Here is a 25,431-nt window from a genome sequence, read left to right as displayed (position 1 = left end):
ACTCCTAGTTATCATGCTAAGAGTAAATACCTCCTGTCATCTTAACAATATCATTTAGATTCATCCAGAGAATGGTTGATTCCACAGAGTTTGAAACTTGCTGATTTAAGATGAATACAGCCAGCAATCCTGCCTTGCTGTCTTTCCCTCCCTCCCCCCCCCCCCGGTTTTCCCCTTTCGAGTGTCACTCTCCGCCCCCAACACCAACCCAGGATTTCTATAAAGGGATATTTGGCATTGACAGCAAATATGCCATTACACTTTTCCCTGATAAGTAAAAATTAGTATTATTTTAAAAAAAAAAAAGCCCCAGCATACATAACAAAAAAGTGCAGATACTGAGTACATATTGACAGCTGAAGATGAAAAAATGGCTTTATTTCATGGGGACACTGTTTGTAACAGTTCTAAATGAACATAGTGAATGTGATGAGGAGACAATAGACTACAGTATTACAAACAGCTGTGTTGGTCCATAGCTTCTCAACTTCTGGGTTGTCAGTTTCTCAGAATGGAAGAGAAGAACATGGGGTTAATGAAGAATGGAAAGAAAGATTTATTCCATTGCTTACCACAAATTATCTCACTGCATTTCAGTTGCAAGGAATTTCATTCCATATCCAAGCAACTCTAAGTTCCTACTGATTACTAATATTATATATTGTATTACAGGATGTATAACATTATTATTTAGTATGGTCTGGACAGATGCTGTCTTCAGATGCTTTCAGGGAGAGAGTATGGGAGTTCAAGTCCAAAACATCTGGAGGGTCATGGCTGCCCACCCCTGACTTTAAATGGCTTTTAAAAAAACTCTCAAAGCTAGTAAATGCTATCAGAATATGATGTATCTCTGTGATGCCACATGCTACACATTACTCATGTTAACTTTCACATTTGTACTTTCTCTCTCTGCTCTTGTACATTTTACAAAAATAATGTTCATGTTTTTTCTGTAGTGGTGATGAATTAATGTCACCAATGGTTTCCAATAATTTCAAGAAAATGTCATGCTTACATAATTTCAGAGTGATAGGTGTCTTACGTATTTGCATGTTTTTCAGATTACCTACACATGCACAGGAACAGAGTTGACATTTGGAGTCTTTCTTTCTTGCTGTTTTTCCAGCTTGCTGAATCAGTCACTTTTATTTGAATAGCACTGTTTTGAAGTGTTTTCTCCTTAAAAAAAAAAAAAAACACTGAAGGGGAGAAAGGAATGACAACTTGAAGAAATGGTTGTAGCAAATGAGAAAATATTGAATTTGGTTGCAGACCAAGTAGCTTGGGTCAGAGGCAGTTTCAGATGGCAGTGAACACAAAGCTCGGTCTTGTTCTTGGTTGCCTACTGAGGAATATAGAAGTAACATTCATGGTTCTTGGAACAGAGTTAGAGATGAAAACGTGCTATAGCGTGGAGGAGAAATGTAGCATGATTAAAGTGAAATGAATGCACTGAGAACAGTTCAACATTGTATAATAAAACAGAGTTTTAAAAGATACTAGTTCAGTGCTATTCAACATATTGAGAAGTGAGTTAATCTTCCTGGGGCTTTGCCTGTCTGGCATGCCAGAGAAAGGCTATAATTTGTCATGTACACCTGCTACGTCTAGCCACCAATGGCATGAATGCTTCTAAAGTTCTTTAAGTTTTTCTTGGATTTGGGGATTTGAAATTACTTTGGGGCTGTACAAACAGCCCATTCAGGGGTGGCTCTGTGTCACCCCTGGAAGCACTGGGTTGGGGATGCCGCACACCATGCCTCCAACTACGTGAAACACGGCTCCCGTTTGTGCCCTAGAAGGGACGTCATAAGGGCCATGGTGCGACCTTATGATGCCCCTCATGCACAACACCATTTGGACACTGTGATGGACGTCATCATGGCGCTCTCCGACTGAACGGGAGTGTGCCAAGAGGGTGCCCGGGTGGCGGACTAGTATTTCCAAGCATGTAAGTGCTCAGCCCTTATCTAGCCCTAGTCTGTGTACAGGCTGGCATAAAGTCTTGTTTCTAGAGAGGAACCTTGTTTGGAGTTTCATTTTCAAATTTGAAATTCTGTTTTGCCATAGTTTTGACTTCCTTTGGTTCCTTTGTCATTTTTTTGCCATTGTTTCATTACTGATGTGTGTACCTGAACTGATACAACTTAATTCAAAAGAAAAAACAAGAGAGGGATTGAGATAGAGGCAATTTTGATAGTGACTGGATGTATCAAGATTGTATATGGCATTTTGCAATTGTTTTTATCAGTGCATACATGTGCATCAGTAGTGTGTGTGCATGTGCACATGTCTTGGAGAAAATGATAGTGAACTGACAACTATAACACATAATTCAGTTCCAGAATCTATGTTAGAAATTATTTCCATTAAGCCAGGATTAAAGAATGGGAAACAGAGTAGAGAAAACCTCTCGGGGAAAAACAAAAACAATTTTTTTTGGCTAATTCTAAATTACAAGCTACACTGTCCTAGCTGCCAGTTTCTTTTTCTTGTTCATCCTGTTCACCTAGTGTTATATATTCCCTTATCACATGACAAAAGACAGTGGACACTCAGTGAGAGAAAAGCAGCTTTCTCCTTGCCTCTCCACATGCGGTTGTAACACTTCCATTCTCCTTCCAGAGGGAGGTAATCATTCAAACATGTGTTTTGCCAAACAGTTTTTTCCCCCCAGCATGACAAAAGACACACTTTTACAAACGTCTCCCTCAGGAAGAGAACAGAGGTGCTTTGACGGTGTGCAGAGAGGCAAGGAGAATGCAACTTCTCTCTTACTGTTTGTCAGCTTTCTTTTGTCATGTGATAAGGCTCATGGTGTTTAAGAGCATGCAGTATGATATGGAAGTCTCTTACACGAAGTCTCTTGTTCAAATAACAGTTCAGGTGACAATTACTGGCTTTGGTTGAATGTAATCTTATGCCATGATTGAGTTTTATGTGAAATTCACCCCTTTACTTCTCTTTTCATTTCCATTTATCACTCATCACAGTTTAGCTTTATATCTGAACTTTAAACTGTAGATAATTTTAACAATTATTATTGGTTACCTTCATTATGAAATGAGTGTAGCCTTACCTGGGCTTCATATGATCCATCTTCCCACATCTGACATGAGGATGAGATCAGAACATTTTGTTTCCATTTTAGATTAGCCACCATTAACAGTGAATTGTGAAAAGAAGATATTGTATTGCTTTTAACATATAAATATAATGCAGAGAATGTATCTGTTTAAAGCCCTTCGTACTATCAAGCAGAAATTCCCATTCTTCATTCATTCATATTTTTGTACAGCGCCATGTAGATTTACGGCACTTTATAAATTAAGATAATAATAATAATAATAATAATAATAATAATAATAATAATAATAATTCATAAACCTTTCTCATATCCAGTAAAAGTTTTGGTCTAAGCATTGAAGCTGATAACTTCTCTGTATGTATTGTAGGGTAGGAGCTTATAAAGAAGAGACAATATTACCATGTTAGTATGAGTTATTTTCTTACTCCTTTTGCTTTACAGTCATTACTCAATGAGCTAGATCGAAGCATGGGGCGGTATCGAGATGAAGTGAATCTCAAAACGGCCATCATGTCCTTTATTAATGCTGTTTTGAATGCAGGGACTGGTGAGGTGAGTTTCTTTGCTACTGGCATCATTAGTTCTGACTCTGCTCCCTCCTCTATTTATATTGACACAAATCATCCACTGTAATATTACACTGTGTAGTTGCTGAATATCCAGTCTGTACTAACAAGCACAGGACAACTCAGGCCCTCCAAATGTTGTTGAATTACACTCTCATCATCCTCAATGCAGGCTAGGGTTGATGGGACTTGCAGTCCAACCATATCTGAAGGCCTACAATTGTCAACCTTGGTATAGTGCTTTAATTATTTGGCATAAATATTCTGACTTCTCTTTGCCTTTAATACTAGCAACTTTACCTTAGATAGCTGAACTGTATTGATATTAATAATAGCAACATGTGACTTATATTGCATTTGATCAAGATTTGATCTAACATATCCTTGGCCTTGGCTATCAGCACACTGATTTTTAATTGGAGATGCTGTAAATTTTGATCTAATTTTCTTTTTCCCAGGACAATTTGGAATTCCGATTGCACCTACGATATGAATTTCTAATGTTGGGTATCCAACCTGTTATTGAAAAACTCAGAGGACATGAAAATGCAACATTGGACAGGTGAGCCATATCTGCTGGGGGGTATCTAGAGACAAGAATATTCCCATCACTTTGCTTTGGGAACAGATGAACTTACAGGCATGTTTTGAACAAATTGATATTCTTCTAGAGATAATGCATGAGTTTTGACAATGTAACAAGTGGCATACCACTTTGGTTGTATGGCTAGCACAAACACACACACTCTCTCTCTCTCTCTCTCTCTCTGATATTGTACCAATATGCTCCATAAATGAGTGTGAAGGTCAAACACATGTTGGAGATGAGTGGATACTGTTCTGCAAATCTTGTTGTAATCCAGAACAATTGAATGTAACCATATTACTTATCTCTGCCATGTCCCCTTTGAACTATTCAAGACTATTTTCCTTAGTTTATCATCTACTGATGCCAGCTCATGTATATTCCGAATGGCTTTTCAGTTCTTACTTCCTAACTATTCCAGAAAACATTATGTATTTGGATTTAAAGCTCAACAAATACTTAGAATTTTCATTTTGTGGGAAGGCTACAGTTGTAAAAGTTAAATACTAATATAGGGTAATACAGTCAAGTTAAATTTTTACCTTCTTATGTCATTGTTTAATGCTAAATATAAATCCCCCCCCAATTGCATCGCTGTGTGCAAGGGTGAGCAATTATGAGTACAGTTTCATTTTACTCATTCTTGCAGGCACTTAGATTTCTTTGAGATGGTCAGAAATGAAGATGACCTGGAACTTGCAAAGAGATTTGAAGTGGTGAGTATTCCTCTAGAAAAATTTATGTTGCTTAAAAATGTGTTTTAGCTGTTAATGTAAAGATGTGTTCTGGCTATTAATGTAAAGAGCCCTGGTGGTGTAGTGGTTAAATGCCTGTACTGCAGCCAATCACTCACAAACCACTAGGCTGTGAGTTCAATACCATAAGGTTGCAAGTTCAAGCTCGACTCAGGCTTGCATCCTTCTGAGGTCACTAAAATGAGTACCCAGATTGTTGGGGGTAAACCACTTAGGGAGTGCTTAAGTGCACTGATAAGTGGTATAGAAATGTACTTGCTATTGGTATTGCTATTTGTGCTTTGTGTGTTTGGGACGAAAGAGAAATCACTTTGTTTTTTAATTTACAGAGTACATAGTATAACAGGAACAGCAAGGAATACTTTAATTCATTCCAATTGGTGAAGTCTGACAATATGAAGATTCAGGGGCAAAACAGACGACCACAATAGAGCAGTGTCCCACCGCTCCTTTCAGCACCAGATTGGGGCCATGGCAAGTTTGTGACAGTTTACTGGCTCAAAAAGTGGCAGCAAAATGCTACTCCTTTTAGAGCCAGCAAAAAGGCACATTTGCCACTGCGGTGGCATTTGTTGGCACTCCTTTTGACGTGTGGCATATAAATGCCACACCAAGGGAGCGCCATGACCCATCATGCTGTCATGCAGGCGGTGTGATGCCTGCATGGGGGCATTGTCGGGGCATGCGTCCTCCAAACACCACACCGCCACGCCATCTCCATGCTGGGACTGAAAGAGCCCCAGGAGTTCTGAAAGAGCCCCAGTCTGTTTAGCCTCTCAGTGTTTCCAATGGACTTTTATGTCCTGGATGACTTAGTCTAGTCTGTTAATCACTTTGCTGCTTAGCTGGCTATTTGAAGTATTTAACAGAACTCCTGGGGCTCTTTCAGACAACACAATTCTAGTGCTGTTTTTTCTAGCTGAACTGCTATGGCAACATCCTATGGAATTCTGGGGTTTGTAGTCTAATGAATCAGTAGCACTCTCTGTCTGAGAATTCTAAATACCTCTCTCTAAAGTCAAATACCCAGAAGACACCAGAGCCTATTTAATGTAAGCAGGGCCAGGCCACCAAGGAATACTAGGTGCTGTAGGATATATTTCAGAGGGAAGAAGTGGCAAGCAACCTTTGAGTATTCCTTTCCCAAGAAAACTCTGGAAAATTCATGAAGTCACCATAAGTTAACAAATGACTTGAAGGCACATAAACACACACACACACACACACACACACACACAGAGAGAGAGAGAGAGAGAGAGAGAGAGAGAGAGAGAAACTGAAAACTGTAGGATTCCAAAGGACGTTACCATGGTAGTTAAAGTGAAATCATGCCTCTATAACTGGATAGTGCATAAGGGTCACTGGCATGCCTAAAGAGGCTTGGACCGTTGGGGATACAGAGTCTTATTGGCTTGGCTCATCTCATTGTTTTCCATCCATTTTTACTCTACTTGGCCAGCCTGCATCTTGAAACTATAGTCTTTCTATATTCTGGAGTGCTGTTCCCCTGTTTTACTTGGACTTTTTGCCCACCGAGAGAGTGAAGGTGTTCTGGTTTGGGATAAAATAGGTGTTCTAACAAGCTATGTGTTTGTAGTGGCACTATTCCACTTCCAAATTGACTTGGCTCCATAATGCATGCTTTAGTCAATTAACCCTTTGGAGGTGGACTTTAGACAAGGACTGCTGCTGAATTCAGCACCATCAGTTCTAGGGTCCCAATGGACAGCTCCCTGCTCTTTGTGAAAGCACCTGCCCCAATTAACACTTAAGTCTTCAGCAGAGCCCATTCTTACAGGAAGCCATTAAGGACCAAAATTTTCTGAACAAATTGGCACACCAAACTAATTCCCATTAGTAATTTTACCATTTCAACTGCAACCTAGGCTGTTAATATGAATGCACTACTTGCCAGATTCTAAATAAGGTGGAATATTATCCTATTTTCTTTTAGACATACATATTTATCTTAAAAGAAGTAAGACTATAAAATGGCACAGATTATATTCCCATAGTTAATGAGCTTTTAGGATCTTTGGCTTTCCAAGTAATCCCAAACCTACAAATCTTATATGATAAAGAATTAAAGATAACATCAGCTGATGACGCAAAATTCAATGGATTACAGAGGCTGATCTCAAGTAGAAGCAAAAATGAGATAATTAAAATCATAAAAGTTGTGTTTACTCATGTATATATCACTTCTTTTCTCCTTGTCACTTCAGTTCATGTAACTTGACAACTGGTACTTGACATGTATGGACTGTGGTCTAATGGAGTACTAACTCCTATCCACTTACAATGGTGTGGGCCACTTCCCCTTGGTGTGATGATATTGTGCTCCTTTGGGAATATACAGTTGGCCCTTATGCGGGGATCTGTTCCGGCCCCCGCTGCATAAGGGCAATACCGTGTAAACTCAAGCCCCATTAGAAACAATGGACCTTGTTCCCGTGGCACGTACCTAGGCGCACACCCCATTGTTTCTTCTGGGGCGTGGGAGGAGCCTTTCCAGCACAGCTTCCAGCATATTTGGAAAGCCATGTATAGCGCACACTGTACTGTTCATTTATAGAAAGTTCAGTTTTCCATTTTAGTGCATCTGCACAACTCAGAGTGATTAGCAATAATTAAAACAAACTCTAGAATACAATAATATACTATTAAAAATACTACACTACAGGGATGGGTTGGGAAGTTAAACCCAAAACCTAAAGCAGAAATTACTGATTAAAGTGTCTGCCAAGTTAGAGAGTGCAGGACATGATTGAACCTCACCACTGTCTAGAGCAAAAATGGGTGGCTGCAATGGTTAATGTGTGCTTACCCCAAATGGTAACTATTTGACTATTACTATAAGATAGTCACCTCGGTAGTCAAACCAACTAAACAGACTAGTGTGGGATCTTGACATAAAGTGACTTGAAAAGCACTGTAGGTATTGTCGAGTCAGGTTTTGAAAGACTGTGTTTGCAAGTATTGTCTGTTTTGTTGAATATCTGCACAGGGTTTGCTACCAGGAGAAGGGGATGAAGGTGTTGAAACATCAAGTAAGAATTCTGTCCCACCATGAAATTTATCTCAGTCCTTAAATACCTTACCATTGCAGTAATGTAAACCTTTAGTTGAGCATTTACCAATCAGCTTTAGGCATCCAAAGATAAGAAAGAAGGGATCGCAAGAAAAGCAAATTAGAGTTCTCGGAAAGGACAATTTTGGCTGTCTTGCTCTCTGCAATGCCAGGAATTTAGGGACTGAAGAATAATTTCATTTTGGGAGTCATAATTTTTATTTGGGGGTGTGATGCACTCATGTACCCCTCCCCAAATATCTGATGGCTTACAGTAAGGGCTGTTTGACAGTGGAACACACTCCCTTGGTGTGTAGTGGAGTCTCCTTCCCTGGAGGTCTTCAAACAGAGGCTGGATGGCCATCTGTCGGGGATGCTTTGATTTGGATTTCCTGCATGGCAGGGGGTTGGACTGGATGGCCCTTGCGGTCTCTTTCAACTCTGTGATTCTATGATTCTATTCTCACATACAAACAAAACTGGAATAGACAGCAAAATGTGGTTGGATATAGTTTGTATTAGCCCCACATTTATTTCCCTTTAAACCATATAAATGACATTTTGGCATGTTATTGCCGTTACTAGAATCTCTCTTTATGAGCCATCTCCCCTTCTTCAGCTTGAATGTTAGATTTACTTGAGCTTACATTATGTAAGCTAGGAGATGTTTCATGTTTGTTCCATGTCTTTCCCCCCACTTTTCCTTTTGCTGTAGGTGCATATTGACACAAAGAGCGCCTCCCAGATGTTTGAGATGATCAAGAAGAGATTGAAGCACACTGATGCTTATCCATATTTACTATCTGTTCTCCAGCACTGCTTACAAATGCCTTGTGAGTGTTGTACTACTACTTTGGGTGGGAGGATGCCAGGCAATTTTGTAACAGGCTTGCATACCATGGCTGCAGAAATTTGATCAGGTGTCTCTTTCAGGTTTTAATAGTTTAAGAACTTTAATGCTATTCTTGTTGATTCACTCACATTTTCTGTCCCTTCATTTCCCTCGTATTACAGTGGTACCTCGGGATACGAAATACCCAGGTTACAAAATTTTCGGGATACGAAAAAATCCCATAGGAAATCATTGTTCCGGGTTACGAATGTTTTTTCGGGATACGAAGAAAATTTTTGGTGCTTTTTTCGGCTTTTTCGCACGAAACGCAGCTTTTCCCCATTAGCGCCTATGGCAATTCGGCTTACGAAGGCTTTTCGGGTTACGAAAGCGGCCGCGGAACGAATTAATTTCGTAACCCGAGGCACCACTGTATATCATTATCAAATATGTCTTTTATCTCTTTATATTCCATATATTTCTTCATATCTTTTCGACATTCCTTCATTTTATTTTTAATTAAAAAAGAAAAAGAAAAAGAAACAATAACAGTGATAATAATAGTGATAATTAAAAAAGGTGAAAGAAAAAAACAAAACAAAACAAAGAAAACAACACACAAAACAATTTCATAGGACTTCCTCGCTTCTAAATGTTTCCATCTAGACTATTATATTTTACTTAGAGATAATAGATAGGTCTATTCTGTAGTCTTTCAGGCGTGTTTTTGGGGGATGGTGCTTCAGATTTTGTTATACAACATCAGAATCCATATTTGTTGAGTTAGGTCCTCCAGGTCTATGTAGTGGGGCAGCTGGCATTAACTGCCAAAGCTGATAGTATGCACTCCTGGCCATTGCATCTATCTGAGCTGTCATTTGGATCCAGAGGCACTCCCAAGCTGCAAACACAGTCTTTCAGAGGGAGTGTAATCGAATCCATGACTGGTTGACACACCTCCAAACCCAAGCTAGGACCCTTGTTGGTTAGTTGCTTGAAAGTGGACACTGCTTACATTCAGTGAATCTGAGAAGCAGATCCACATGTGCTATATGTCACTGCTTAGAAGAATTTGATGTTGCTGTTCCAACCTTCTATGTAGCTGGGAACCTGTATACTCTGGCCATAAAGTGAGAATTACAATGGGAGTGAGTGAGTCTCTTCCCACAGTTACAAGGAAGCTGGAGGCATGTTAATTCTGAGTTCACTCCAGAATTTGAGCTAGCACACAATTGGCTTTCTCATGACAGTTTCTTTTATGTTTCCATTTAATGTCCCCAAACATGAAAGCTTTTTTGGTGTGTTTTGTTCTTGTTTAACTAGCAATAATAAAAAGAGAATAGTTGGATGCTGTCCAGTTGGAAGCTAAGTCCTTCTTGATTAAATTATTAGTTTCTTAAACAAAAAAGAATGTTTGTGCTTAAGGTCTGCGAAACAGGTGCCACTGTTAATTGACACAGGCTAAGGGATTCTTGTTGCTGTTGTTGTTGTTGTTGTTGAAACAAAAAGTCAAATGAAAGCTGTAACCATTAAAGGAGAACATCACAAAAAGTATTTCATTTTTCTGGCACCTCATGGGAATGAATAAAGAGAAAGTTCTCAAGCTCTAATTGGAAAATCATATTAGCAGATACTCTTCAAGAAATATGAGACAAATTCAGGAATTTTAAGCCATTTGATTTAATAATCTAGTGTCAACTACAAATTGTTTGCTTCCTGTCAATAGTGCAAGGCGAAGGCTTTTTATAAGGCCATTGCTATATAGAAATATTCAGTCATCCTTTCCAGTGAAGGAAGCTCTGAAGGGGGAATTGATGTACGTTCATCTGAATCTTATTTATGTTCCTCCATGTACTTCTGTGTGCTATATGATGGGGGCTTCTGTTCACATGGAGAAACATCATCCCCCCCCCCAGCAACCTCTGCTGACTCTTGGGTCTGTTGGAATTAAAACAGTGATTGGCAGCAGCATGGGAAGAGGCAATGTATACTCTCTACATTTTTTAAATACATGGGCTCAGATTTCTAGAGAGGGCTTGTATGAATGTAGAGGGAAGGATTCTGTTTGCAAGTAATAAGCAGAGGGGACCTTTTTGTTGCCTACTGCTTTTCCTCTGTGATTCTTCTATATTAATTTTCACATGATATAAGTCTATAATAACAAAGAATAGGGATTGGGAAATACAGCATGCATCTTCTTGAACTAAATATTTCTGGATGGTAAAGGAAATTGACATAGCTCAGTAGTGACCATGTATTTAAAAAGGAATATATAGTTTGAAATGAAGAATAAAGTAATACAGTGGGCCCTTCCCTTATGTGGGGAATTTCGCATATGCTCATGCCCTATTGGAAACAATGGGGCGTGTGCTCATGGTGTACATGCCATTTGCTCAATTGCTGTGCAGCTTCAGCGTAAGGTTGAAGCCATGTATGGTGCACTGTATATGTGTTTTCTCAGGGAACCAAAGGCAAGGGAGGCTAGGATGTGGCCAGGACATTAACAACTAGTACATTTTTGACATATCCAGTAAAAGAATGGTTATACAAATGCTATACTTGCTAGGCATGAGATTTGCTACTCTTATCACAATTAAAGCAGAGGTAGATGATTTTATGCACGTCCACATGGACTTAAAGTCTTAGGGAATATGTCAACTTGAAGTTACTTGCAATGTTTTGGTCAATGTAGGCCATCCCATGTATTTGTTACAGTTAGCCTTGCATTGCCCTGTACTCAGGAGGAACATTCTTAAATAAAAGAAAAATTCAAAACATGGAAGCTGTTTTTTTGGACTATATCTCCAAGGATCCGCCACTCTGTTACAGGTATAGTTCCACAGCCTACCTCACCCCTGACAGTTAATAACCACTGTAGTTATATATACATTTTAAAAGTAACTCTTTACTTCCTTCTAAAAGCTAACTAAAACAGTTATTCTTAGTTATATAAAACACACAAACAACTTTTCCATTTGCATCTGAGGAGGTATACTTTAGTTTATGAAAGCTCATGCAGCCAACTTCTTTTTTTTCAGTTAGTCTCAAAGGTGCTACAAGATCTCTCTACATACTGATTCTACATACTAACACAGCTATATCTTTGAATTCTTTAACTTCCACAAGGCATTGTTCTATGGTACCAAACACACTCTCATCCTATCTACTTTTTGGTTGCCTCAATGCCCATAATGAAGCAAGACACAGTAGCATGGTGTATGAGCCAGCACTTGAAACCATGGGATACTCTTTTTGCATCAGTTAGTGAGGCCACAACTCTAATTATGAAAGTAACCAAATTTGCATCTGCAGTGCCATAATACCACAGTTTGCTTTAACTGCCATGGCTCAATACTCAGTTTGTAGTTTTGTGAGATATTTAGCCTTCTCTGTCAGAAAACTGTGGTGCCATAACAAGCTACAAATCTCAGGTTTAAAACAGTATCAAACTTTGTTATTTCTTCAGTGCAGATACAGCCTAACAGATATAGTTATACCACAAAATGAATTAACTTATTCATTGTTACAGTTCAAACACAATGTAATAATTTTGCAATTGGAAAATAAAGTAATTATAATGACTTATTTTCTAATTTGTTGCTGCTATGCTCCAGACTTTCCTTCTCCTGCAACCCAACCCCTAATATCATCACATCTAATATTATTCTAATGACTGGTGAAATACAGAAGTTAGACAATCAGGAAGTGCTTCATAATTTTTATATACAAAAACAACTTAAAAAGTAACCAGAGTGAGAAGTGTATTTTCACATGGATCCAGTTGTAACATTCAAAGAAGAAACAGCAGGAGTATTCACTAAATACAATCAAAGCCATATGTGGACAATTCATTCCCTAATTTTTCTTATTGACATTTGTCATTGCAGATAAACGAAATGGGGGAACTTTTCAAAAATGGCAGCTGTTAGACAGAATACTACAGCAAATTGTTCTTCAGGATGAGCGAGGGGATGATCCAGATATAGCTCCTCTAGAAAACTTCAATGTCAAGAATATCATTAAGATGTAAGGAACAAGATAACTTCCAATCATTTATGCAATATTTTAAACATGAAGATCTCTTAATGTATATGCTATGTTTAAGGGAAAAGATCAAATTTCTATCTAGTATAATCTGCATAAAAATGGCATTTTCTATGTGACCTCTATTAATAAACTAATAATCATATAGACAATCACATCATAAATTAGTGGGCTTTTCTTGTTTCCTAGGAGTATTTGTATGTAATTACTTTGGAATGGATCTCATGTGATCTGGCTTTATCTCCACCCAGGTTGGTAAATGAGAATGAAGTGAAACAGTGGCGAGATCAGGCAGAGAAATTCCGAAAAGGTAAGTGACCATCTTGTGCTCCGAAGGAGCCGAATGAAAACCTGTTTTTAATCATTTATCTCCAGGTGGTGATGGGGTGGTCAAAGCTTGTCATTTGTTGAGGTTAAGTGTTATATGGGTCACTGTTATTAACACTGTGTAGATGGTAAATGGTGGCTGCAGGATAATTATTTGACCAAGTTGCCCATTCTAACTGAGCTAGAATTTGAAAACAGATGAGTTTCCAGACAGTCGAAAAAGTAGATGCTCTTAATCTAAGTTATTATTGGCACGTTACAGACTGCCATTTAGTACGCGCTCCGTGCGTACTAGGGTTAGAAAGGGGCGTGCTAGGGTTAGGAAGGGTCTTACCTTCTTAATTGGCCCCGTCCCTAGTACGCGCACCACCATCTTTACGTCTCGAACGCACAGCGTCTGGACATGATGCGGCGGAAGTGATACCATGAGTGCATGCCTCACACCTCGCAGCGCCACTTCCAGGTGCCAAAAAGAAGCCCCATTTCAGCGCTTCTTTTTAGCTGCGCCGGGAAGCCTCATGGTCTGGCCGCTGGGGCTTCTTGGCACAGCTAATGACGGCGGCTTTTGGGCGGTCTGTAATGCGCCATTAAGTCTATACAAATCCCGCACTTCCCTGCACGATACGGTTGACAATATTCAGAGGTTTGTAGTTGTGTATATTATCTTTGGAGATAATTCAAATCTCAGTTGCCTGAATCATTTCACACTTCTCTCTACTTTTGTTCCCAGAACATGCTGAGTTGATGAGTAGGCTAGAGAAGAAGGAAAGGGAATGTGAGATAAAGACTCAAGAGAAAGATGATATGATGAAGACACTGAATAAAATGAAGGACAAGCTACAGAGGGAATCTGTGGAACTACGCCAAACCCGGGACCAAATGACTGACCTTGTAGCTCAACTCAATGAGTTCTCAGTAGGTTATTAAGTCTTTTCTTCTCTTTCCATAATCTGCAGAAACAAACAGGTGGTGTTTTGTCCCTTTGTCACAGGAAAGAAAGTAAAGTTTATAGGTAGCTGTACGCTTGCGATAAGCTTAATAAATTATCTGGTAAGAAATGACAACCATATGGTGAGTGATTTCACTGATTCAGTTTTATTTTATGCAATATTTGGAGGCCACATGTATTTTGTTGTACCATAAGGTAATTTGTTATCTTTGGCCTAAATAAGAGATGGTAACTGTGGGGGGAACAGGGCCAGATTTACCCCATTTGGAGCACTGTGGGCTACATCTGTTCTAGAATTGGCTTCTGTACCTTACTGAACAGAAGAAAACCAAAACTGGAAGTCAGTTTAGAAGAATCAAAATTGAAAATCAATTTTGATACCCTTTCAAACTACACAGTTACTCTAATTCCCCTCCACTTCAACTGGCATGGCTACATCCTGTGGGATCCTCCAGTTTGTAGTCTGGTGAGGCAGTAGAGAATTCTGAATACCTCTCCATAAACTGCAAACCACAACAATTCCATAAGGTATTTCCATGGGTGCATCCAAACTGTAAAAATAATCCAGTTTGATACCACTTTAACTGCCATGGCTCAATGCTATGGAATTCTGGGAATTACAGAGCTCTACTCTGGTGCCACAACAAAGTACAATTGCCAGAATGCCAGAACATTGAACCATGGCAGTTAAATAATGCTATATTTGATAAATTTGGATTGAGACATCGGAACAAGAAAAATGTGGCACCTGGACATCTCCCTCCTTCTCTTTTAACTTCAGAAGGGCAGAGAACAGAAAGGAAATTCAATCTGCTATTAAAATATAATTCAGTGTACAAAGCTTACCAGAATTAACCATAATTTAAGATTTGTAAAGTTCATTGTTGTTGTTGTTGTTGTTGTCATTGTTATACAGACTTTGTGCTGGAACAGGCTGGCAGCTTCAACCAGCTTCAAGCCAGCTTAGGGGCGTTTATACACGATATGCCCCCAGGTTGTCTGGAAGTCGTGCCAGTAATTACATGCTGGATGGCTTCCGGGTGACTTGAGGTGGTGGCCACTGCTGATGGGCTGTCTGCTTCACACCATAGTTGCTGTAAGAGACATATAGTGTGGTGGTCTGAGAATTGGACTGGGACTCTGAGATACTAGAGTTTGCATCTCCACTCAGCCATGCAAACCCACTGGGTGACCTTGGGCATATCATGCTTTCTCAACCTTAGAGGAAAGCAATGGCAAACATATCTTGAACATACAGATTTTGTACCATCTTTGAAACTAACTATGCCAAAGAAGTTGTAACGTAAGACTTAAGTCTATACAAGCTTATGCTACAACTTCTTTCATACAGTTAGTCTCAAAAGTGCTACAAGATCCCTTTGCATAGTGATATTTCAGACAAACACAGCTGTGCCTCTGAATACTTGGACATATCTTACCAAGAAAACCCATGATAGGGTCACCCTATGGTCACCATTAATCAGAAATGAGTTCAAGGCACATAGCTAGGGATAGAAAAAATATTCAAAAATATTTGGAAAATGTTCAGGAAACATGTTTTCAAGTGTTGAGAAACCCTGATAAGTAGAATTTTGGATTTCTGAGAATCTTTGCAGTTCAGGGCTTGTTCTGTGCAAAATTAGCATGTGGTTGTTTTGCATAGAAAACAATATTTTCTGTCCAGAAAACAGCACTTTATGTACATGAAGTATTATCTTTTGCCCAGAAAAAGCTGTTTCATCCACAGAAAATGTAATTGGTGACAAAACTCACAACATTGTTGTTTATTTGCACAGAATTTTCTATGCAGTTTTTTTTCACAGAATGTGCTCCAGTTGTGAATATACTTTGAAAATTGTGTAGTTTTCAAAAACTTTCTTACAGTGGGAAGAAAATTGCTAAAATTTACTTGCTGCTTACTTGGAGAAGCAAATTACTGAAGAAATACATCACTGGACACAATAACAAATATTTTCTGCTAATCTGTGATAGAACTATAGCTACACCAAAGGATTGTAGTAAACCTTTTCAGAGGGTTAGGGATGAGAAGGCAGAATATCTATAACAGGCAGGCACTCCAGAATATCCAAAAGTGCTGACAGTTTACCAGAAAAGTGGCAGCAGTGGCCATATTCTTCCTTTCCTTTCCTCTTATCTTTCCTTTCCTTCCTTCTTTTCTTTACTTTTTCTTCTTTCCTTCCCTCTTCCCTCCCTCCCTTCCACATTTACTTTGCTGCAGTAGCAGTCATCCTCCAAGCACTCTAACAGTTATTCCTTCCCCACTATTCTTTTCTGAATAGTGCTCAATTGTGGTGTCTTTAAGGTGTGTTGTTGTCATCTTTAAGGTGTGTTGTTGTTGGTCTAAAATTTTGTGAACATTTTTTTCTTCTGCCCTCTCAAACAATGATAGAAAATACTTCTTTACTTTACTGATCTATGGAAATCTGAAGGACTAACACGCTTCTTGTTAAAAACTAGTGTTAAAATATTCTCCTCTTTTTTTCCAGCAAGGGGGCAGCGTTTCCTTCCCACCTCCTCCTCAGCTACCTCCTGGTGGCCCATTTGCTCTGTCCTCTCTACCGTCATTGGACCCCTTACCGCCTCCTCCACCACCTCTTCCATTCTCCAGCTGCCCGCCTCCACCAGCTCCACCTCCTCCACCAGGAGGACCTCCTCCCCCTCCTGGAGCACCACCATTCTTCAACGTGGGCATGCCTCCACTTTCCTCCACTTCCACCTTCAGCAGCAGTGGGACCAGCCTAAAGAAGAAATCAATCCCACAGCCATCTCATCCACTGAAGTCGTTCAACTGGTCCAAACTGAGTGAGGTAAATAACAGGAGTGTTACTTTCTACATACCTTGTGCTGTTGGTTGGAATATCTGAGATTGCTGAATTAGGATCTTAGAGATAATTGCTGTTAAAAAGTTTACCCAGAAAGACCTTGCTGATCAAGTAGCTTTTTCCAGACACAAATACTGCAAATGAGCATATAGCCGTTGGTTGAAGGATATGAAAACTGTACTGATTTTACCTTTGTTTTCTTGGGATGGTTCCAGCTTGGATAGTGATTTTATTGAGTTTTAGAATTATAGGTTTTAAAAATGAGCTCCATTGAGTCCAAAGCTGAGGCTTGGCTAGTTACAGGCTTTCTGCTAACTCCCTTTCAGCAAACGCACCTATTTGAAAGTGGAGGTCTTTTGCTTAAAGTCTGGGTACTCTTGACCCTGGCCAGATATGCAATTTTTGACAGAATTCATGGCTAGCCCCCTCCCTTTTCTCCTGATGGTAGGAAGAGATATTTCTGGTCAGGAGGAACTTTTGCATGTATTACTGCTGAAGGGGCTCTTTAAAGAGCGGATCTCCCCCTTGCCTCTTGTTGGTGTGTTTCCAATTCCATTTGTGTTTATTTAATTTTATTTTAATATGGTTAAATACCTTGAGTGCCCTTTTTGAGAGTGAGGTGGGGTATAACTCTCATGATTTAATAATCAGGTTTTTGTTTTTAAAAAACCTAACCAAATTTGGACCTTCCAGACTTGTAACAGAACTGGAATGCACTTATGTTTTTAAATGTACATTTTTTTCAGAATGTTGTGACTCAGTTGACAGCTTAATAAAGCACACTAATATGCATATATTAAGGTTAAGTGTGCACAAAAATAATAAATAAAAATTGCAAATAGTGTTTACACTGGAAGAAGTTCCTGGATACCTAGTGATAACTGTACACATAGTACTGAATTTTTGACAGATTTTGCTGTGCTTGCAAACGAGTATGAATGTGGGCAGAAACAAATGTTACAATATGAGAAATGAAAAATTCAATCAAATTAAAACAAATAGATTCACTATACCCTCTTATCATCTACTGGATAAAGTATGCAGCTATAAACAGTATATGTGTTTAGTAGCTCCTAAACTTACGTTGCTGAATTCATCCTATATTTTTCTGTGATACATGGTAAATAGGGCTCCTACATCTGAGGACCTGGCCCCTCTTCTTTAGTCCTCAGGGTAAAGTGGAGGAATCTCAGGCAAGAGCACTTCCTTGAAAAGTTTATGTACATATATATTGGTCATAAACTTTTTAATAAACTTTGTGTTTTATATTTGAATGGAATACTTGGTAAAGCTGTGGTTGATGCTTAATATATTATGCTTAATGATATCATTAGGGCCCATTCCCTAGTGACAGCAGAAGGGGTCATTCCTAGGTCTCAGGTTTTGGCACTGAAATTTCAGGGCTTAGGATAGTCTTGAACTAGAATTAGACTGGTAACTTGCAACCAGAGGACATTTTCATCAGCTACTCCTAGTCTGTGGAATGACCTGCCAGGAGAGGTTGAACAACTAAAGATACTATTGAAATTTAAAACAGTATTAAATACCTATCTTTTCCATCAGGCCTAGCCAGGTGATTTAAAACTACCATATATACTCGTGTATAAGTCGAGAAATTTAGGTCAAAGAATTGACCCAAAAAACCTGGATCGACTTATACACGGGTCCATAGGTAATTGATCCAATCCTCCCTGCAAGGGACAGCCCGACTGGGGAGAGGCTTATGAAGGGTGATCGCTCACCCAAAAGCCTCTCCATGCCGGGGTTTTCCCCAGGAAAAGAGCCTGGCTGAGGAGAGGCTAGGAAGGGCGATTGCTCGCTCAGAAGCCTCTCCATAGACAGGCTTTTTCCCAGGGAAAGAGCCTGGCTTTGGAAATGCTGGGCAGGGCAATCACTCGCCCAGAAGCCTCTCCATAGCCAGCCTTTTTTTCCCCAGGGAAAGAGCCTGGCTTTGGAGATGCTGGGCAGGGCGATCGCTTGCCCAGAAGCCTTGCTGTCACCAAGCTTTTCCCCCAGGGATAGAGCCTCGTTTTGGAGATGCTGGGCAGGCCAGAAGCCTGGCTTTGGAGATGCCAAGCTGCCTCAGGAAGTTTGACCCCCAACTTATTCATGGGGCATATGAAAATTTATGTTTTCGCCCCCAAAGGTTGGCCTCGACTTATACACGAGGTCGACTTATAGTCAAATATATATGGTATGTATTGTAAACTGTTATATTTTTATTTCTATGTTGGATTTTAATGTATCCTGTGTTTATGTGTTTTAATAGCAATAGCAAGTGCATTTCTATACTGCTTATCAGTGCACAAGCACTCCCTAAGTGGTTTACAAAGTGTATATAGCCAAGTCCTTTCTAGGCAAACATTCTCTGAAGATGCCAGCCACAGATGCTGGCGAAACGTCAGGAAGAAACTCTGCTAGAACATGGACACATAGCCTGAAAAACCCACAAAAAACTATGGATGCCGGCCATGAAAGCCTTCGACTTCACATTGTAAGCAAATTGCCCCCAACAGGCTGGGCACTCATTTTAGCAACCTCGGAAGGATGCAAGCCTGAGTCAAGCTTGAGCTCTTTCGCTGGTATTGAACTCGCAACCTTATGGTTTTGAGTGAGTGGCTACAGTACAGCATTTAACCACTGTGCCACCAGGGTTCTTAATGTGTTCTTATTGACCTGGCAAACCTAGTGATATGTGATCAAAGCTAGATTATCACCAGGACAATTGAAACAAATGCTGCAGGATCCTCAGGGGCTCCATGCTACTCTTGGCACTTCCACACATACAGACTTGCAAGCTACCAAGATAAAAATGTTTGCTTTCCTCCAAGTGTGGATAGCATTTACCACCCACTCTGGACCTGTTTTCCAGCAGCAGTGGGATTGAAGAGGCAGAAATAATGTTGGTATTCCTGCCACTGAGATGCCTCTACAAGTAAGACCAACTGAGACACTATCATCCTGAATCTTATAATTCTGATACCAGGGAATGCTCCTCTTGGTCCAGCAGCTCCACCGCATCTAATCAACTGAAGCATAAAGCTATACCTCCAACAAGATTGCTTACACATGTGCACAAAGGGAGTATATGTTTTGGGAATCTCTCCAGGGACCCAGCCACCATAATGTTGTCTGTATGAATTAGAGATGGCAGAGAGATTTGGTAATTCACATTTTCTGAACCAGTATGGCAAACCCAAATGTAGTTCTGCTTTGCCAATCACAGATTTTATATTTTAGCAGTTTTATTTGCAGAAAACATCTTTAGTGGGAAAATGGGTACACAAATGGTTATACTAGTCAAAATGATGTACAGAATGCATTATGTACATGAAAATTTCTTGCATTCATTGGAAAAAAAGTCTGGGCAAAAATGTGAAGATGTGTGTGGACTTTCTTGCAGTTTTTTTTAAAAATTACAAACTTATATAGAAATAAGATGAAACTAATTTAAATATGAAAAAATCTGACAACCAAGACGTTTTGGATGGAATAAACACTCATATTGATTTGTGCATGCCTAATCCCATGATACTGCTATATCACCAAGGACTGCTTCAGATGATATGTTGTCAAATATATGTTGTTGGAGGAAAATCTCTAGAAAGAAGCATTTAGATGCTGCTGCTTTCATTAAGAACAGGTTTTTTGACTGTGGTTACACATAGGCAGAACTGTCAACAGCAGCTCTCAGTCTAGAATAGTTGCATAGGAAATTTTTAAGATAGGTGCAGCATTGACAGCAGCTTATTCATTGCACAGTCAGGTATATAAATGCTCTCTTTTTTTCTAGTTAAAACCCCTGTAGTACATCCTCCTTGAAGGTTATCCAGACTGCATGAGTATTGAAGAGTATTGTTAAACTTTGCAACTTCTCCCACCCTTATATTCTGTACCACCCTTATTTCTCTTTTAGTTGCTTTTTAAAAAATTACAGATAGAACAGTGTCTGTGTTGGATTTGGGCTGCTGCCTAAAACTCCACGCTCTTTTTTAGACTCCAAGTCACTCAGGGCTCAACTCAGGCATTTGGAATGAGTGTCCTGGGACCTCTGGAATGCCACAAGAATTCTCTCTCACACTCTCCTTTTCTTTTAAAAATAAGATGAAGTGAAATATTTGCAGCTCCGCTTGTGCTTGTCTGTCAGAGCCACGTGGGGCTGTGGGAGAGAATGTAAGAGAGGGATTTATTTTCATTTTCAGAACATAGAACTTAGTGCTTTGCAGAAAAGATGTAACAACTACATACATACACAGGGAAGGGATAGCAAAGAGAAACACAGGTGTTTCTGTTTAGTGTACAGTGATCACAGACTTATCGTTCCCTCTGGTTAAGAATGGAGGCAGCTGTGCTAATAAATGGGGGCTTGGGAGTTAATAAAATGCTGTTTGGGGCCTGCAAGAATAGTTTGGGTGTTTAAGAGGCAGGATATGATAGAGTTTGTAATTTATTAATATTTTCTGGCTAATGAATGCTTCTGTAGTTTCCCAAGGTGCTTCATTAGTTAAAACCTAGACAAGCCTGGGATATACATTGTGCCATGAGGCATTTGATATTGAGGAAGCGATTTTCATCATACGGATGACATACAGCAGTACCTCTTTTCTCTATATGTGAACTCTAGGGAGATTGTGGAGGTTTTTGACGAGGTGTATCTAGGCAGTTATGGACTGAATGATGGCTAACCACCTGAAGCTGAACTTGGAGCAATGGTTGGCAATGAAAATTCAGGCCCAGCTCAAAATACTGTGCCTAAACTTTTAGGCCATAAATGGTTTGGAACCAGATTATTTGGAGATACACCTTCCCTCATCCAACACTACCAACCCAATTAGGATTAGCTACTTAAGCTCTGCCCTCTGGCCCATTGGCAAGGCCCATCAAGTTGAGGGGTGGATACAGGGGATATGACCATTTCAGTGGTGGCCCCATCATTGCAGCCGTATGTGCTTTAGAAAAAAATACCTTGGCTGCCTCTTTGCATATTTTCTGATGGGCTTTAAAGATCTAAATGTTTACATCTACTTCTACTGGTTTGTATAAACCTTCTCACCCCACCCCCTTTAATTTATTCTTTCTTGTTTGGTTCTAGATGTGTTGCTGGTTTGCTCTAGACAGCATGTTGTTGTAGCTTTTATATTGATTTTGCTTTTTGTACTGATGCACTTAAATGATTTTATTCCAATTCTGTTGTGTGAACTGTACTGAGAGAGCTGCATGGTCCTTATACATCGTATCAACATTGACAAGACATTGTTATAAACTAACCATTCTCAATGGTGTAATCCATCAGTAAGAACGGCCATCACACAACGCTAATGTTCAAGTTGATCAGCTCATGCTTTCCTTGGCTCACGTTCTTCATGTCACTTGGCTCACAGTAGGGTTGATTCTAGTTTAAAAACTCCCAAGTCCTTCGATTGCTCTCTAGAGATAGTCACTGTTGTTTGTTAAGACGTCTTGGCACCCTGACCCCATTACCACAGAGAAAAGTCTGTTACTTAAGAGGTCCATGGTTGAATTAACCCATTCTTCTTGTGCCACTTTCTCATTCATAAAATTAAATTGTGGCAATACACAACCCCTGCTGTTTCACTGTGAAGGGAAAATACTGTTTCCCCTGTGAATAGTTTGGAAGGGAGCCATTTAAATTGAGGAAATTTAATCTGTTCTGAGAAGGGGGAAACAGCTCCTACCCCAGTCTTGCTCCTGTGAACAAATGTATAGTTGCTTTTCAAGAAGAAAGAGGTGGAGAAGGCAGAGGAGAAGAAGGAGAATAAGATGATAATACAGTAATAATGAGGAGACCACTGAATCACAGAGTTCAAAGGTATCCAGAGGGCCGTTAGTCCAACTTCTATCAATGCAGGAACCCACTGCTAAAGCACCACTGAGAAATGGCCATCTAATCTTGATACAAAATCAGAGGTACTTCAGGAAGTAGTCAAAATCATCTTTCTTGTAATTTGAATCCCATTCTCTGGAACAGCAAAAATGAAGCTTGCCCTGTCTTCTTCCTGTATATATCTCATATAAAGTAGTTCTCCTCTCACTGATACTTATTTAAACTATGCTCATTTGAATTGAATCAGATATTTTGTGAATTGGGCTTGGTAGTGCCACTCTCAAGGCTGGGAAAAGTTACTTGTTGGACCACAGTTCGCAGAATCCCCCAGCTAGACTGGCCAGTAGATTTCAGAAGTCATCATTCATCTTATTGTATGCACGTCAGGCCAAATCTTTTCCTTTCTGTTATTGGAGATTCTAGGGTGCAAAGTAGGGCCCAGGCCTCTTCTGTTGCTTGAACCATGTTTCAGTGCAGACTATGAATGACAGTGATTGCTTGTTTTCAGTCCTCGAGTAATCTGGGTTTCACTTTTGGTTTAGGCTGGTAAGGCCTTATGTCATTCTTTCAACAAAGAGGGAAAATGCAGCTCCATTGCCTCCTTTAAACATGAGGAAATATTTTTCAGTTTGTGTTGGTAAAGTAATTTACATCCACTTTGTTCCTCTGGGGCCATTCAAGAGCTTGGGAGGAGGATGTTGTTGTTTTTAGTGAGGAAACTGCAGCAACCCACTAATTTCCTTTGAGAGTCTTACTTTTATTATCTTTACTTGTGAGAAATATTGCACCTGAATACATGAAAGCATAAGCATAACACAAATGAATCTGTTGTTAGCCCATGTTCTTCAGAACCCTTAACAAAGAGAAAGCAAAATACTTCAGTATTCTGGACTATATTTAAAAACTTTTTTTTGTAGAAAGAAATGTAAGACATACATTTCTGTCTCTTGATTCTAAAATGAATTTAAAAGCCTTTGTTGACTCACAGGAAAAGTCATTGGGACCATAGCCAGAGGTTGGTGGAGTTAGAACCAAAAGTGCACAGAATTGGCAGGACTCTACAGTTCCTGTTTGTTGTTTCTCTGCTAGTCTATAGGTCTGATGGTTTCATGTGTTTAAGCCATGGACCACAGGTTCCATATGCCAACTTTAGATATACAAAATTTGGGGGGCAAGGTTCTTTGTCAAAATGAAACTGAAAGTCACCATGAGGGACAGATTCAAATAGCATACAGCAATCCTGGTGGGAAGCTTTGATGTCATGTTAGAATGGTTATTTCTCATGAACAAGAAATTCTGTTTATCAACCATTTATGAACTTGTATAAACACAATTTCCCCCAACATTCAAACTGTGTGTTAAAAAGTTCATGAAAGGTTGACAAGTGTGTGGACTTGGCTTCAGCTAGGAAACATACGGACCTCCAAATGTTGTTAGACTGCAACTGCAAGAATCCTTCACTTCAGGTTATGTAGGCTAAGGCTGATAGGTGTTTCAGTGCAACAACAACTGCAGGACCCCTCATTCCTGCCATAGGAGAACCCTTTTAAAGGGAGATTTGTGTGGCTATCAGCTGGTTAGCTATATTGTAAAAATGTAACAATCTAGTATTGAGTGTTCCTTCATCTGCTTCCTGAAATGTGATGGAGTTAATGAACAATATTCTCTGTCACAGTCTATTGATCATGAAATGGACTTGTATCACAGTGCCCCAAATTTCTTTAAAAATATAGATGTTACTTGGTTCCTTTTCATTTAAATGTGAGAGCCATTCCTTTTTTTAGGCACTAATCACATTGGTTTTTTTAGTATGGCGGGGTACAGACCGCCGCTTTGCAGCGGTCTGGCGCCGCCGCCAGAAGGTCTGCGGGGGAGCCGGAGCCTTCAAACGGCCCGACTCCCGCGCGGACCGAAAAAAGAAGCTCCAAAATGGAGCTTCTTTTTGCGTCGCGTTTGCGACGTAGCGAGGCGCCAGGGGCGCGCTCGCTACGTCACCAGCGGTGCGACGCGTCTGGACGCTGTGCGTCCGATACGTAAAGATGGCGCCGGCCATGTAGAAAGGCCGGCGCCATCTTGTACGGACGGAGTCCGTACGAGGCCCAGGGGCGTCTAAAAGAGACGCCCCTTTTTTAAAATGGGACGTCCTCCGGACGTCCCAAAGGGCCGTCTAGAAAGCCCCTATGATTGGTAATGAGAAGGCACAGTTGGGAGGAATAGTGCTAAGTTCCATTCTGTGTGCTGTACCTATTTCTGGCTTGTCTCTCACTGACTGTACTTCATGTCAAGTATGTAACTGCAAATGACACAAGTATGGTGGGATTGTAATATACATGTTTTCTTGATGTGTTTTCTTTAAATACTTTCCTCTTTATGTCTTAGTCAGTCTCTGGGGAGTCCTGGGAAACATTGTTCACAGGTCTGATTTCTCATAATGGGCTACATAGCAGAGAAACCAGATAACTAACTTTGAGAAGATGAATTTGGAACAAAAATCTCTCATTAAAAAGAAAGAAAAAGAATGAT

General features: G+C 39.8%; 1 protein-coding gene across 3 annotated transcripts in view; it reads left to right on the top strand.

The window, feature by feature from the left end:
• The window catches only part of DAAM2 (dishevelled associated activator of morphogenesis 2), a 311,847-nt gene that overhangs the window by 220,537 nt on the left and 65,879 nt on the right, over positions 1–25,431 (top strand). For all 3 annotated transcript variants that reach the window (XM_042452668.1, XM_042452654.1, XM_042452662.1), the window contains exons 7-14: positions 3,533–3,643; positions 4,116–4,219; positions 4,893–4,959; positions 8,784–8,901; positions 12,788–12,926; positions 13,196–13,254; positions 14,002–14,186; positions 16,728–17,048. In XM_042452668.1, the coding sequence (XP_042308602.1) occupies positions 3,533–3,643; positions 4,116–4,219; positions 4,893–4,959; positions 8,784–8,901; positions 12,788–12,926; positions 13,196–13,254; positions 14,002–14,186; positions 16,728–17,048 (1,104 nt within the window). The remainder of the gene's footprint in view (positions 1–3,532; positions 3,644–4,115; positions 4,220–4,892; positions 4,960–8,783; positions 8,902–12,787; positions 12,927–13,195; positions 13,255–14,001; positions 14,187–16,727; positions 17,049–25,431) is intronic.

The sequence above is a fragment of the Sceloporus undulatus genome, chromosome 1 (genome assembly GCF_019175285.1).
Source record: "Sceloporus undulatus isolate JIND9_A2432 ecotype Alabama chromosome 1, SceUnd_v1.1, whole genome shotgun sequence".
Classification (NCBI taxonomy): domain Eukaryota; kingdom Metazoa; phylum Chordata; class Lepidosauria; order Squamata; family Phrynosomatidae; genus Sceloporus; species Sceloporus undulatus.
Note: the sequence above shows the minus strand (reverse complement) of the source record. Positions and strands in the feature narration are given on the sequence as shown.